Consider the following 12,406-nt stretch of genomic DNA (forward strand, 5'->3'; position numbering starts at 1 on the left):
ATATAACGACTGAAAAATCGTTAAAATATATATTTTAAATAAAAAAACTCGTTAGTCGATTAAACAGAGTATAATGACTATAGACCTGCAGTATAAACGCTACACGGATATTATAATATGTTCCAAGAAATATTTAAGCCATCAAACACTGTAGAGGTGACGAATGACTGCGGAATAAATCTTATAAAAGCGCATTACACCGGCGGATACGACATGGACGGTTATATACATCATACAAGAGTTGTAAATAATATGTATTGTATAGAACGTGTGAAGTGGACGTTAATATAGTCAAATAGTTGATAAAAAATAATATTAAAAAAATTCAAAATTTTATTTTACATTGGTAAAATAATAATATAATATTTATATAATAATTAATAGCTGCAGGTCGAAAAATAACTTTTGAACCATTAAATCCCCATGTATACGTGCATGTACCGATACCATATTTTCTACATAATTATTGACTTGAGTTGCAATATCCTAATTCGAACATAACTTGATACCTATATCTTGTACTAGGAAATCACTTTTTAACGGTATGTGAGTTTTGACAGTTGTACAATAATATTATGTTAAGCGTACTGAGTAGTGAGCATAATATATAAGTTCTAAGGATTTATCATAGTAAATAATATATTTTATAATATCTATCTAAAGATAGCTCTTTCTTCGGCGACGGAGCACTCTAGCTAAGTTTTACCGGAAGAGTCGATGTTTACGCGTAAGTTTGTTTTCATTTTATTTTGGGGCTTACATTTACTTTTTAGACTTAAATTAAATATTTATTGCCACGGACAATCCAAAGGCCATCTTCGCTTCACCACGTCAAGTTTAATATGTATACCTTTTTGCATATACTATATACGCCGGGTATCACATTAGGTTTGCACGAAGTATTTAAAACAATATAATGTTATTAATTTTTATAATTTATAATTTATATACATAAATAAATTATACACCTCATATATTTTATTAGCATAGCTTTTTTAGTGTAGATGGCTAGATATAGGTATTAAATGTTTTGCAATTATATATTTTACTACAATTATTATTTGTCATTATAATATATTATAACAATACACTTTAAATTAAATTAGTTGTTATCAAGACAGACAAAACAAACTCTTTTCTGGACGTTTTCAAAACGGATTATGGTTTAAAAAAATGCAGTTGTCGTAGCAGTCAGTTGCTAGATCAACCCGTGTAACATAAAATAGGAATTATTCTTGTTTTTTTAAAAAGTTTTTACGAAAAACATATGCATTATGCAATAAACTTTACAATACATTGTTACACATTTTATATAGCCCATATACAATTAATACATATTCATAGTTCATACTTATGTGGATGTATATACTTCATAATTAATATTTTAACGTGTAAATAATTTAATTATGCAATAAGGTATACATTTTAATATATTATATGTGATATGTCTAGGGTCACCAGCACAAGGGGGCCGAATGCATTTATAAATTAAAAACATAATATAACGTAATGTTGTAGTAGAAACTGGAAACTGCAGTATATTCTAATTTATAAACCAATTAATGTAATAACTTATAAATTCATCATTGAATGATTATTCACAGGTCAGCAGCTGGGGATAAATTCCAAAAGTATACATGCAATTAAGAATTATTAAAAAACAATTTGTGCAGGGAACACGATTATCTACTGCTATTATTAATGTCTTAATTATTATTTACAAAAAAATACAAACAATGGATATTTTAATTTTTAATAGCTTTTATCTATTAACATTCATTGTGAATAGTTTTTGATCGACTGATATGTAAGTACTAGTGGTGGTTTTTAAGGGGGGTGAAGGGGGCACCTCCCTTTAATTTTTTTTTATGATTTTAACTCCAGCTTAATTTGTTATGCATTGATTACCCGATGATAATTCTCTTAATAATCATTCTTTAATGAAATAATTATTTAGAATAGATTTCTCTGTTTAAGATTCTGGAAATTGTAGTTTGCTTTTTTAATGTGAGTTCCTATACCATCACCGTATTTTTGTACAAAAGTCCGTACCGACCTGCCGTTTCTCTCGAAACATACTATAGTAATCGTTTGATTTAGATTAAATAATTCGGATTGAAATCATCATGGACGTGTAGGTATGGGTGCAGCCTTAATTTAATACCAATAAGAGAAAATTAGTTTTCACTTATAGAAGTTGAGAAGAAAATTTCAAAATGTGGTATTGCAATTTGTTACAAAATATTGACACTGGTTAATTTGATAGCTGAAAAAAGGGGAATGCTGTGTGAAGTTATCGCCCGCATCGGGAAATCATATTTTCCGGAGAATGTGTGGTGTTACAAACTGGTGTAAATCAATTTAAAGATATTGACAATGAAACCCAATTTGCAATTAATTTGTAAAATATTGACACCGGCTTGGAGTCAATCGGACGAGTTGGTGGGGCTGAGTGAATTTAGCCCCACCAAACAAAAATTTCTTTTTGCAACATCGTATCAATTTGCGAATTGCGAAACTCAAATAGAAATTGTTTGCAATTAATTTGCAATATATTGCTCCGGTTTGGAGTTAATAGGACGAGTTGGTGGGGCTAACTACTATATCGTTGCAAATGTCTAGTCTCTAGTTATCATATATTAGTATAGACTCTACACTGATCAGTCACGTCAGCTGACTAAGGCACGTTCGATTAGGTATGTTATATATATATATTTAGATGGAGTATTGGGTCTGAGCTTTCTCAAAGTTTTTCTGTTTGACTTATGTTCGCTACAGACGTTATTATTGTTATTGCTATGAAATACCATATAATCATTGCTGTCGGCCCCCAGGTCGTATGTTTATAAGCATCGATTATAAATACTAGTATTTATAATCAATGACCAATATTATAACTTATAACTTATAAGTTATAGGAACTTTTAGGCTATAGCTATTAACTTTGCACCAGTAGTCACTAGTCAGTACTATACTGTACAAACAGTGTACTATACGCTCAATACAAAACAGTAAAAACTTCGTTTTTTCCGTGTACAGGTTTTTCTTTTATACACATACCTATAAGTATAATAATTAATAATATAGAGATAACGAGATTATATCTGCAAAACTGGAGGACTGTCTACTGATAACTGGACAAAAAGCGTCCCGTTCGATGTTTGTCGGGGACATGATGCTCAAATAAGGGACAATCCCGTTTTAAACGGAACGTATGGTCACGTGGTCACAAGAATATAGGCACACACGACAGATAATGTAATATATTAATTGGTAACATTTAACAATATAATTTGAAAACAGAACCATTTTACATCATCACCAAAATCATTATAAGAATCACTAAACAAATAAGCACGGTAATTAATTGTTATCCACAAATACCAACGTCCAACACTGAGTCCATAATGCATAAGCAAATTACAAAATAAATACATCTCTTACATCAGCGAATAGGTCACAGCAGTTCATTGGTCACAAGAAAATCGTAGCAACGGCCTGTAACCTTTATCAAACTCTTAAAAGGGCTACAGAGGTTAGTTTCCAGGTCTGTCTGTTGTCTATTTAGTACCTACTCTCATCCTTTGTTTACTGAAAAATGGCTGACGAAAACGACTTATCTGATACGATGGGTGCTCTGTCCGTCGACGATAACCGCTGGAAAGAACTCGGATTGTACGACAATATTCGGACACAGCTAAGAAAAATTGAAAATGACTATGAGAGCATATTCTCGTGGAACATCAAACAATTAACAGGAGTCAATCAAAATCTTATGACGAATCTCGTTGATAATGTTCGAGGAGGGCTAGAAATTATCACAGTTATGGACGGCAAGGATGATAAATTCAAATTAATTAGGTAACCATCAGAGATTTATACTCGTAAATCTAATTTTTCAGTAAATGAACACCCATCAGGTAGATCAGGTAGTACCTGAATAAATCTTACTATAGTTATTGACGTAATACGTATTGTTAAATACTTATAAATACCTACATAGTTGTATTTTATATTATATATTCATTAAGTAAAACAACTGTGGATGATTGATATAATAAAACAAATTTAATATTTTATTAATCGAATTGTAAGCACTAATATAATTATAAATGAATCATAAATGTAGTTAAATATCTGTAGTAAAAATGAAACAATTTTATTTTTAGATTTTATTCACAACTGGTAATTTGTTATGAACTTTACAATAGCAAAAGTTATAAGGAATCATATTTGGAAATTGAAAGCGTTGTTAAATTTCTGGAGACTTGTAAATTTGACGAGTCAAACGAACAGTACTCAGATGCTTACCACCATATTGCTCGGGCCACTTATGCGTATATTGCATTAACACTGAAAATTGATTCAGAAAAGGTAAATTAAATTTTTTTACTTATATACTTAGGCACAACTCGTACAAGTGTATACAACGTAAATATTATAGTAAGTTTTAAATCTACAAATACTTATATTAATTTGTTGGTATATTTAATCTACTAACAATTATTATTTTACGTTTATGTCAATGTATATTAATTTAATGATCTAGTGTCGTTGAAATGTCAAGAGTATTAGGTAATAATTTTGCCATCTATATTAAAATATCATAATAAATTAAACAATGGTACAAAGTATCAACTGTATCAATTGTCTGAAATTAAGCCAAAATAGTTAAATAGGATAAAGTTTTCTTTTCGATTTTGGGAGGTGAGATGAATGTTATGATTTTACAATGATGTGATTTTTTTGTGGAATTAATGTTTTTTTTATTTTTAAAGTAGAAAAATTGCTTTGATTTTTAACTTTGAGGGGGTGATTTTAAATACAAAATTGGATCTAGTTGGTACTTTAGGGGCCAAAAGTAAAATTTCTAGTAGTTTTCAAAAGGACCGGAAATAACAAAAGAGGAATTTTTATGCAAAACCAATTTTCGACAAAATCGATACTGCTTTCGATTCTGAGTCATGCGATGAATGTATTGACTTTACAATGATGCATGTATTTTTAATTTTTTATTTGTGTCTGTGACCTGTGTATACACGATAAGTAGTCGAAATAATGTTTCGATTTTCAACATCAGTATCTTGTTTGATGGGGAAGTGAATCTAGTTGGTACATTGGGGAATTCCTAGTAGTTTTAAGAAGCACCGAAAAAACAAATAATAAAATTTAGGAAAAACGGGAATTTTTACTCAAAATCGGGTTTGAACTGTTTACGGACATTTTCAATTTTAGATTCTGAGTGGAACGATGAATGTATTGATTTTATAATGATGTGTTTTTTTTTGTGTCTGTCATCACCTTTTAAGACGGTAAAAGTGCTTGGATTTTCTTCAACAGTACCTTTTCTGATAGGAAAGTGAATCTAGTTGGTACTTTGGGGGGGGGGGGGGGTCAAAAGTATTATTTTTATTTTAGATTCAAAGGCGCCGTGAAAAACAAAAGAAAAATTAAAGAAAAACGGGAATTTTTACGCAAAATCCGTTTTCGAGAAAATTGATTTTGGTTTTTGGTGTAACTTTAAAACGAATGACTGTAGATACATAAAATTTTCACTGGTTGTTTATATTTTCATTTTCTATACATGATAAAATTTTCAAAATATTTTGATTTGTTTTGAGCTGTTTACGGACAATTTCAGTTTCCAATTTAATTAGTTTTTTTTCTATGAATGTCAATAAAACTTTATTTGTTGAGTAAAAAAGCTTGAACATTTAATACAAGGCTCCTAGTATATTGCTTCAAAAGCTGATGAAAAATATTAAAAATCCTTAGTCACAGTTTTTTTTTATAGGCATTTAAAGTTCAAAAATTGACAAAATATGTAAAAATCACGAAAATTAGCAAATTATTTTGAGTTAATAATTCGTAAAAACTTTTCTTTTTAGAACTAAGATTTTAAAATGTAATACAAGATTCCTTATAGGAAAATCTACCTTTATCAAAAAGAAAATGTCTATAAGAAACTCAAATTAAATTTTTATGAGCGTTTGAAATTCATATTTTTACAACATTTGATATTCACTCGATTTCTTACGTAACGATTTTCTTATTTTGTTGTAATTAAAAAACAAGTGACTGTAGAAACTTGAAAATTTCACTGAATGTTTATACTAGCATTTTCTATATACGATAAAATTTTGAAAATAATTAGACTCTTTTTGAGCTGTTTACGGACATTGTAGTTTTAAATTTTTTTAGTTTTTTTTCTATAAATATCAATAAAGTTTTATCTATTGGGCCAAAAAGTGTAAAAAATTAATACAAGGCTCCTGATATATTGTTAGAATAGCAGTTGAAAAATATTAAAAATACATAGGCACAATAATTTTTTATAAGCATTTGTAGTTGAAATTTTGACAAGATTTATCAAATTTAAAATTGAATAATTATTTTGTAGTTAAAAATTTATAAAATGTTCAACTTTTATATCTAAGGATTGAATATTAAAAACAAGATTCCACGTAAATAGTTAATTCTGTTAACAAAAATTCTAAGAAATACATAAGCACGGTTTATTTTTATACTCATTTTAAGTTCAAATTTGGACGAAATTACATAGGTATTAAAAAACCTGGAATAACTATTTTAGTTATTTTGTAATTTGTTGTGATTATATAATAACTTTTGTGGGTACTTGAAACTTATTAAGTATACTATTATATATCTATGATAGTACCACGGTTTGTTGTTGATGTATAACGCGTTACCTAATGGATATTGTGATATGATTAATTTGGAATTTATTATTGATACCTATTATAGGTCAATTTTTTTTTAATACTATAGATAAGTATACCTATAATATATATGTCTAATACCTAGACTGACAAACCGTCTCCGCTCAAAATCGTTTTTCTTATACAGTGATATTATATCATTGAATTCAAATTTAACACTATCCATTATACAGTGACCCACTTGTAACCTACTATACAGCAAAGCGACATCAGCTTACCCACCTTTTTAAAATTTTTTTTTATAAATGTTAATTAAATTTTATTTGTTGGGTTAAAAAACGTGAACATTTAATGCAAGGTTTCTAATATATTGTTACAATAGCAGTTGAAAAATATCATATATACATAGGCACAATTTTTTTTATAAGTGTTTATAATGTTCGAATTTTGACGATATATAAAATATAAACTCAATACACCATTGAGTATATATTAAATTGCGGCTCAGTGGCTGAAATCAATCACGCTACGTGATTGAGAGTAAGCAACGACCGCTGCCACTAGTTCTCGGATGGGTGACCACCCGAGTTCGTAATGTGCAAAAACCTTGCCACATACATGTGCCTAACCGACCGTACCAACCGTTCCAACCCTACTGTACCAACCCTACCAACAGGCTAATGATATCAGTCGTCGAAGCCTTAAAACTAATAAAAAAATTAAAAAAATACTCGATGGTAAAATTCATTAAAATTTATTAAACTATATTGTATTTTTCTCTCTTAGTTATTGAAGGGTATTAAACAAATCAAAGAATTTAATGAAGCTGAGAAAGCTGCGATTTGTGCGGTTAAAGCCAAAATTTTTATGGAGTATCCGCAAAAAGGAAATTATATTGCTTTGGAATTTGCTGATCAAGCCCGCGCCCTTCATCCTACTGAACCCGAGTGTATAAACATTTGGTTAAAAGCCAAAGGACGAGTAAGACGTTATTCCGAACCATTTAAAATTCCAGGGGATGATGAAATATGTGCTGCAAAATTGTTATGTTCAACAACAACTAATCCTAAACATTTAATTCAAGTTTATCAACTTTATAAGGAAGTAGGATTGGTTAATAAATTTAACAACAACGATAAAGAATCAACTAAATTTTTTAAGCTTTCGTCCTATACTGTTAAGTAAGTAGTTGTTCTGTATATAAGTATCAACTAAAATGTATTGATAAGTAATGAAAATTACTAATTACCCCAGATAGGTGCATACAAATTGTGCCTATTACAATTTGTAATTGTATTAAAAATGTTAATGTACCTAGTGCTTTACTGCCTAGGTACCTATCTCATATATTCTAAATTTTATAATTTTTCAAAAAACTACACAAATATAATATCATTTTTTTATTTTTATTATTTCCACAATAATTTTTTGTTTTCTTTACTTACGTATACCTAATAACATTGATTAAATATACTAGTATATTTAATCAATGCTAATACATATATAAATATACTAGTATATTTAATCAATGCTAATACATATATAAATATACTAGTATATTTAATCAATGCTAATACCTATTCATTTATTGCTTTAAATTAAACAATTTACAATATGCTTATTTACGTGTTTTTTTGTTGATAGAAAATCAATTGAATTGGCCAACAATGATATAAACCAACTAAATATAATTCTTCAGCAGATATGTGTAGACTGTCCTTATTTTTTTCCAAAATCCATTTTAAGCAATTTTATTACAAAACTGTCCAGTATTAAAAATAGCCGTGTGGATCAAATTCTAGGCTTATATTATTTAAAACATGAAAAGGTAAGATGTTTAAAAGTGTCATGCTATTGGCCATTAGGAGTTAATACAATTTATCAATGTTTTGTTTTGTTTCAGGATTATGCTAAAGCAAGACTTCATTTATCTCTTGGAATGGCAGCTGGTAATTTTAATAGTACATTGCAGTTTATAAAAGTCGAGTGCCTCCTACAACCAGTCAATACATTTCCTTATGTGCAGACACTAAATACGATGTATAATGATTTTCAAAATCCAAAAAGAAGGCTTACTATTTTATTACATATATTGATGTATTTCAATTACTGTGAAATAAATCCAAAAGAAACGATGCGCTACCTTAAATTGTACATTGATCAAGACATCGAAGATACTGTTAAAAAATCTCATTTAATTGTAAGTTAGTCAAATATAAGTTATTAAATTACATTGCACCTATCATTATTGCTGCATAATGGGATGATTACATTTTATGGGAGCATCTAAGCATCTTGCCCAGTGGCGTAAATTGGGCTGAATTATTAGGGTTGCAATAAGTTTTTAGGTTGGACAGACTTTTATGGGGCTTAGCCCCCACAACCCCCCTCCCCCCAAAATGTTTTATTTTATTCTATATTTCACATAACAAGTACATAAACTCAACAAAACTATTTTAACCTTCAATGCTAAAACACATATTGTCATATTGTATCTATTGGTAATTGGTATATATTATGAATAAGCACTGTAATTAATAGGGTAATGATTAGGTACTTACCGACTACCTTCAATAAAATATGTATAATTTTCTTAAAGAATATATGAATACATAAAATACAAAAATTCTTTTATTTAATAAAATTTATATAACAGCTGCCATTTAGATTTTTATAATATGTACCTACTACCTATTTATATTTGTATTTGTATGTTTAAATACATATTTATCACTTTTATAATACACAAATTAACCAAAACATCAATTATTATTTATTTAACGTAGGTAACTAGTTACAAAATGTTCAATTTGAATTAAGGTAGAAGTATTTAACAAAATATCCTGAAATATTTAACGATATTAAATTAATATAAATATAATTTCAATAAATTGTATAGGTATGAATACTAAATATATGATATGAAATTAATTATTCACTAAATTTAGGTACCATATTTAATCTTTTTCCTGGGGAATGAAGGTTTTCTTCAGATAAGCTAACATTTTTCTCAGCATTTGTATTAGTGTTTTTCTAATAAGCAGGTACAACAATTAGTACCAAAATAAATTTAATTTGCTCAATAATATAATATTACCTTAATAATTAATTTAAAAATTAACCTACAGATCAAATATAAATTGTTTAATTTGTCAAAATTGTAGTTTTAATAAAATATAAATCAGTAATATATTTGAAGAGCTATTTTAAACTTAATGCACACTAAATATGTGTATTAAACAAATATACGAATTTAAAGAAAAAATACACACTTACCATAGATTAAACATACATGTATGTTTAATCTATGCACTTACTTTCGACTTTCAATATTTTTACAAAACATTTATCCATTTTAGTTTGTTAAGTTGTAAAGTTGTCGAAACACTTTTAATTTTGGATCGTTCACGGATAAGAAATAAATACAAGTGTCAAAAATAAATGTATGTATAAAACAAACGAATAATAATTTTAAGCTATAAAACATGTTTTCACTATCAGCTGCTATTGAGACTCGAGTCCACTGATCACAATAAAATATAAATACCTATATTGGTATAATAATAGAAAATGGTTAGTAACAAAACTAAAAATAAATGTGGAAATTATATAATATTATAATAATTCCAGTGCCTCAAAACAAAGTTAAACATTGGTTCTCAAAATATTAATTAGTTAATTTATTATTATATTGATATATTAATTTTTTGAAAACTGAAATCGTGATTTTTGGAGTCGCAAAAAGATACTCTTGCGACCCCCAGTTTACGCCACTGATCTTACCTAGATGTTTTTCAAGTAAATTATTAGTTATTACTTATCTATATCTAGTTATAGACTTTTATATTAATGTGAGGTAACTAACAAGTAGTTAAATACACAATTTCACACTTCTTAAATTGTAATTATATATACCTATGATTTATGAATGTTAATTGTTATGATATTCGTATAAGTTGTAGTTGTATTGTATACTATGGTTTTCTGTATAGTTGGTACTTGGTGTATTCATATTTCAAATGATTAGTAATCAGACATTTATTCAGAAGGTACCTACTTAATCATTTAAACAAATTTTTTTTTATATTACAAGTACTGAAATACCTATATTACATATGAAAGAAATATTATATACCTAATTATTTATTATACATTATAAGACTAATTTAAAGTTAAAAAAAAAGTCTTCATTTTTCACTTATATTATTTTAAAGTAGAATAATATTTTGTTTAAACTGATACTGACAACTGACTACTGAGTTATGTATGTTAATGATAGTTGATGTGTGTATACATAATTTCTAAATATTTTATTTTAAATATTTTATAATGATAAACTCACTTCTACTTGATATTATTTTTGATTTCAGTTTGCTCGTCCATTATTTGATGTAGGCAGATTTTTAAAACCAAACGAATTTCTGAATGAACTATCTGTAAATCTTAAAAAAATAATGAACAATAATGACTTGAGTAAAGAAGAAAAAAACACATTTATTCGGTTCAATAAAATATTACAATTGGATATTCAAGACAATAATTTTTATAAAACTGCTATTCATAAATAAAAATTAATCTTGGAGAAATTAGAGTTGATAATGTTGATTTGTCAGAAAATAAGTCTAACGAAATCCATCAACACCAATCTGCTTTACAGAACATTAATCAAAACAAGTCTTTAGAAAAACATGTTGCTCTAGACATGGAATCGTCAACAAATCAACATAAATTCATTAATAATAATATTAATTTACAATAAATGGGTTTAATAAAAGTCATCAACGACAATAATTTGTTATTCAATAGGTACCTATTAAACCTTGAAATTAAAACTTGCAAGAAACTAATATACATTTTAAATCATTATTTATCGTTCAATCAAAAATTGTTCAATTACATACATTGAACCTATGGTACCTAGGTACTATCTACTATGTTTTTATATTATATAATATATATAGTCACTAATCACTAATCAGTATATTAGTTATTCAATCAACTATACTTACCTTTTTTTATACTCAGCAATATTAATCATTATAATATGTTTTTACGTTCAATATTTTGTATACCTACACTTTACAGTGTACTAGACTATACAGCCAAAACGTAAATAAAAAGTTTTTATGTTTATAATAATTAAATTTAGATTTTTCTGATTATCTAAAGAAAAAAAAGGTGTTAAGTGGATTTCGCTCTGCTGTACAGTAGGTTACTAGTGGGTCACTGTATAATGGATGGTATTAAATTTGAATTCAATGATATAATATCATTGTATAAGAAAAACGATACTTAATTGATATTTATAGAAAAAAAAAAACTAAAAAAATTGAAAACTGAAAATGTCCGTAAACAGCTCAAAAAGAGTCGAAATATTTTAAAAATTGTATGGTGTATAGGAAATGCTAATATAAACATTCAGTAAAATTTTCATGTATCTACAGTTATTCGTTTTTGAATTACAACAAAATAAGGAAATCGCTACATGAGAAATTGAGTGAATATCCAATGTTGTAAAAATTTGAATTTCAAACGATCATAAAAATTTAATTTGACTTTCTTATAGATATTTTTTGTTATATAAAGGTAGATAATCTTATAAGGAATCTTGTATTACATTTTAAAATCTTAGATTTAAAAAGAAAAATTTGTACGAATTCTTAACTCAAAATAATTTGCTAAGATTTCGTGATTTTTCCATATTTTGTCAATTTTTGAACTTAAAT

The 12,406-nt window shown here is 27.4% G+C and overlaps 2 protein-coding genes across 2 annotated transcripts in view; both read left to right on the forward strand.

Annotated features, from left to right (window-relative positions):
* Positions 1-12,406, forward strand: part of LOC100160247 — a 79,615-nt gene that overhangs the window by 42,670 nt on the left and 24,539 nt on the right. The gene's annotated exons all lie outside the window — the stretch shown is intronic.
* On the forward strand, positions 3,546-11,578 carry LOC100571226. The gene is made up of 6 exons (XM_016801958.2): positions 3,546-3,861; positions 4,170-4,374; positions 7,467-7,861; positions 8,325-8,508; positions 8,584-8,880; positions 11,051-11,578. Exons 1-6 carry the CDS (start codon positions 3,599-3,601, stop codon positions 11,246-11,248), a joined length of 1,542 nt encoding a protein of 513 aa, XP_016657447.1. The 5' UTR covers positions 3,546-3,598; the 3' UTR covers positions 11,249-11,578.

This window comes from Acyrthosiphon pisum, chromosome A1, assembly GCF_005508785.2.
Source record: "Acyrthosiphon pisum isolate AL4f chromosome A1, pea_aphid_22Mar2018_4r6ur, whole genome shotgun sequence".
Classification (NCBI taxonomy): Eukaryota; Metazoa; Arthropoda; class Insecta; order Hemiptera; family Aphididae; genus Acyrthosiphon; species Acyrthosiphon pisum.